This window comes from Mus caroli, unplaced genomic scaffold, assembly GCF_900094665.2.
Source record: "Mus caroli unplaced genomic scaffold, CAROLI_EIJ_v1.1 scaffold_13236_1, whole genome shotgun sequence".
NCBI classification, from domain to species: Eukaryota; Metazoa; Chordata; class Mammalia; order Rodentia; family Muridae; genus Mus; species Mus caroli.
The window spans coordinates 33,349-36,310 of NW_018389770.1; the positions used below are offsets into that span (position 1 = coordinate 33,349).

A 2,962-nucleotide genomic window follows, 5' to 3' on the forward strand; every position below is an offset into this window, starting at 1 on the left:
CTTCACCCCCAAAAGTCTTACTTAGCTTTCTGTTTGCAGGAAAAAAATAGAAGACATCCCACTATGTTGATGGCTACAACTTTGCTCTCAAGGAAGCCACTTGCCTGCTCACCTGCATAGATGCAGCAGACTATAGCTTTTCCTTCCAGGTGTCTAAAAACAGGAACCCGACAAAAAAGACCTTGCAAATCATTGGGGAGCCTGGATTTTTGAATTCAAGGTTGGGTCTGATTTGGTTGAAGGATATTGCAGGGACAAAGTCTGGGACATTGTGGTGCCACAACTCAATTGTGGTGCTGCCAAAATGCAGCCCGGAGACTACACATGAGGTAAGTGTTTCTCACTTCTTTTATATCCTGACAACCTGGTGAATCCTGTGGCTACTTACATGCTATTTTTCCTCAGACAATCCCAGTCTCCAGAGTCTCACAGAGCTCCAGTAAACTGAGCATGGGGGCTCACATAATCCCAGCACTCAGGAGGAAGAGGCTCATGGATCTCTGTGAGTTCCAGTCCAGCCTGGTCTACACTGCAACACAAAAAGGAGACCAGAAAGGCTTTTTCATTATCACCTGGCTAACCAGGAGCAGTCACCCTGCTCTCAGTGACTATACAAGTCATTTCTCTCAGTATCTCCTGGATCCCCTAAAGACCTCGTTCAGCACATAGACACAGGTCACAGAACAGAGTTGCAAGCTTTTATTAGAATCAGTCTAAGAGACTGATTGATAAAGGAACAGGATCAGGAATCCAACTTCAGNAGAGAAAGAGGACAGGTCAGCAAGATGGCACTTGGATCAGACATGTTGCAAAGATGGGTTGCCCAAAACACATTAACATCTATAGTCCTAATAACTTGAAAATAATGTCTATAAAGTTTCCTACGGTGCCCCTAGTATAGTATGCCTGGCATTCTGGGCTGGAGATCATGGCTTCCTGGAAAACAAAGAGGCAGAGAGGAACAGTGTTGGCTATAGGCAACATACAGGACCTCAGCAGCACTCTCCAACCACCCACAAAGAGACTGCTCCTCATGCACAGCAAAGAAAATCCCATGCAGTGATTTAGGTCTCCAATGACAAATTCTTAGTCAAGGGAATTGGAGCCCACTCACACCCTTCAGGAGAAATCCTGAAAACCTCCATAGTCAGGCAGGGAAGAAGTGGAGAAGGTTCTGGACAGCATAATATAGGCTAGGTCTAGAGAGGGAGAGTAGAGCTGAGTATGAGTTTGGTGATGTCTTCCACACCTGAGCACCTCTCTCCAGGCACATTGGCTGTGTAGCCATGTTAAAAATATGTCCCCCATTTGGACTTGTTAGAGGAAAATCATTTTGGATAGCACTGTGGTTTTTCAAGACCTGATAGTCAAGTAAAATACTTTGGGAAATAAGGTGAGAGCTACACTGTTCAAAATATACATCTCTGTAATCCAGTTATGCTTTAAACAATAGAGGACAGGAGACAATAGTGATGAGGAACTGTAAGCAATCCCTGTGGTGGGGGTGGCATTTCAGACATGGTGGGAAGTTTTGTTTTAGCACAGATGATGCCATCAGAAATGGGATTCATCAAAGGCAAGGGAATAATAGACCCCAGAGAGGTTCCAAAGAAGACACTGGTGAGAAATTTCAAGCATCTTAGAATAGATCTGTGAGTACCAAACCTGTGCAGAGGCCATCCCAAGGACTCCCCTGTTCCAACTATGGGTGAGAACCTCATGGTTACCCAGCATGTGGGAGTGAGCTTCAGGATCACGCAAGGAACAGGATGGCTGTGTATAAGGCATGCTGCTTTACGTTTACTAGGGTGGGCAAGGGTTTCAGTTCTCAGTTGCAGGTCACCTGACATGTAGCAATGGTTGCATTTATCACTTGTACACAGCCTTACAGCATCTGTTGCATGGGTGAGAGGAGGTAGGCAGAAAATTACCATAATTTTGGGTCCCATAAATTTGTAGCAGTCCTGGATTTTTTCAAAGGCCATCTTTTCTCCTTTAGTAGCATTGAATGCCTGGAGTTCTTGATGCAACACAAACCTTAATCCAGAGACAAGACTTACATAACCTTTGAAGAAAGGAACACATTCTTCTGCTGCTAACACAGAGAGAAAAACACCATTGAAAGACAATGGGATGGTCAAAGCAGGGGCTCAATGTTCCTTACTGCATCTACAAATGTCTTAACTGACTTTTCTCATAGTCAAACACTCCCAAAGGCTTCAGCCTCCCAGATACAACATGGTTTACATGACATACACAGATCTAGCAGAAAACCATCCATGAGTGGACAAACCTTGATATCTGACCTTCACATAAGCTCAACACTTGCCTCTGCATCAACTGTGCATGTAAGGTCCCTTAATCATGAGTATCATCACCAGCACACCTCTGTCTCCACATCCCACAAACCCAAATTTTTAACTCAGAGCAGAAAGCATCAACTGTCTTCTGAAGCTCCTTGCCAGTGGCCTCCCGAGGACACCTAGGTCTTTCTCAGGGCCCCACTTATTTATCTCCATGGGACTGAGATGGTGTGAACAAGGGTACCACTCTCACTTGTTTGGAAGCTCAGCTCTCCAGTCACCAGCAACCCCAGCAGAAGAAGTGTACCCTTCATGATGAAGAGTGCTAAATGCTCCTCTGAGAACAAATCCTCTTCTTTATAAACCATTATGGCTCTGAGCCCAGCCACACCCATCCCCAACCAAGCCTCCAGGAGTTTCAAACAACTTTTGGGCAAGAACCTAGCACCTGTAGATCTCCTTTCAACTTGCGTAGAGGCAGAAGCATGGAGGCTCCTCCCACTCTGAAGAACAAACAACCTGAGACAGTCTGATGTCATCAGTTTCTGGAGAGAAGTTGTTTGTACATTTGCCAAAGAGGGTTTAGAGCTGATCTTTGCAAGCAGCCCAAGTGGTGAACAAAATGACCTGTGGTCCTGTTTTACTTGTCACCTGTGCTT

General features: G+C 45.2%; 1 protein-coding gene across 1 annotated transcript; it reads right to left on the minus strand.

Annotated features, from left to right (window-relative positions):
* Window positions 1–840: 840 nt before the first annotated feature.
* LOC110288292 (secretoglobin family 2B member 20-like) lies at window positions 841–2,617 on the minus strand. Its single transcript, XM_021154680.1, has 3 exons — window positions 2,557–2,617; window positions 1,932–2,092; window positions 841–936 (listed from the first exon to the last, which is right to left on the minus strand). Exons 1-3 carry the CDS (start codon window positions 2,615–2,617, stop codon window positions 841–843), a joined length of 318 nt encoding a protein of 105 aa, XP_021010339.1.
* Window positions 2,618–2,962: the final 345 nt, after the last annotated feature.

What these genes read in the sequence shown, in the direction of transcription:
- LOC110288292 (XM_021154680.1), bottom strand. Translation starts at nt 2,617, where the DNA reads ATGAAGGGTACACTTCTTCTGCTGGGGTTGCTGGTGACTGGAGAGCTG. An exon ending in AGAGCTGAGCTTCCAAACAA is followed by an intron (nt 2,093 to 2,556) that starts GTGAGAGTGGTA and finishes CTGTGTTAGCAG; the next exon opens with CAGAAGAATGTGTTCCTTTC. An exon ending in TTATGGGACCCAAAATTATG is followed by an intron (nt 937 to 1,931) that starts GTAATTTTCTGC and finishes TTTGTTTTCCAG; the next exon opens with GAAGCCATGATCTCCAGCCC.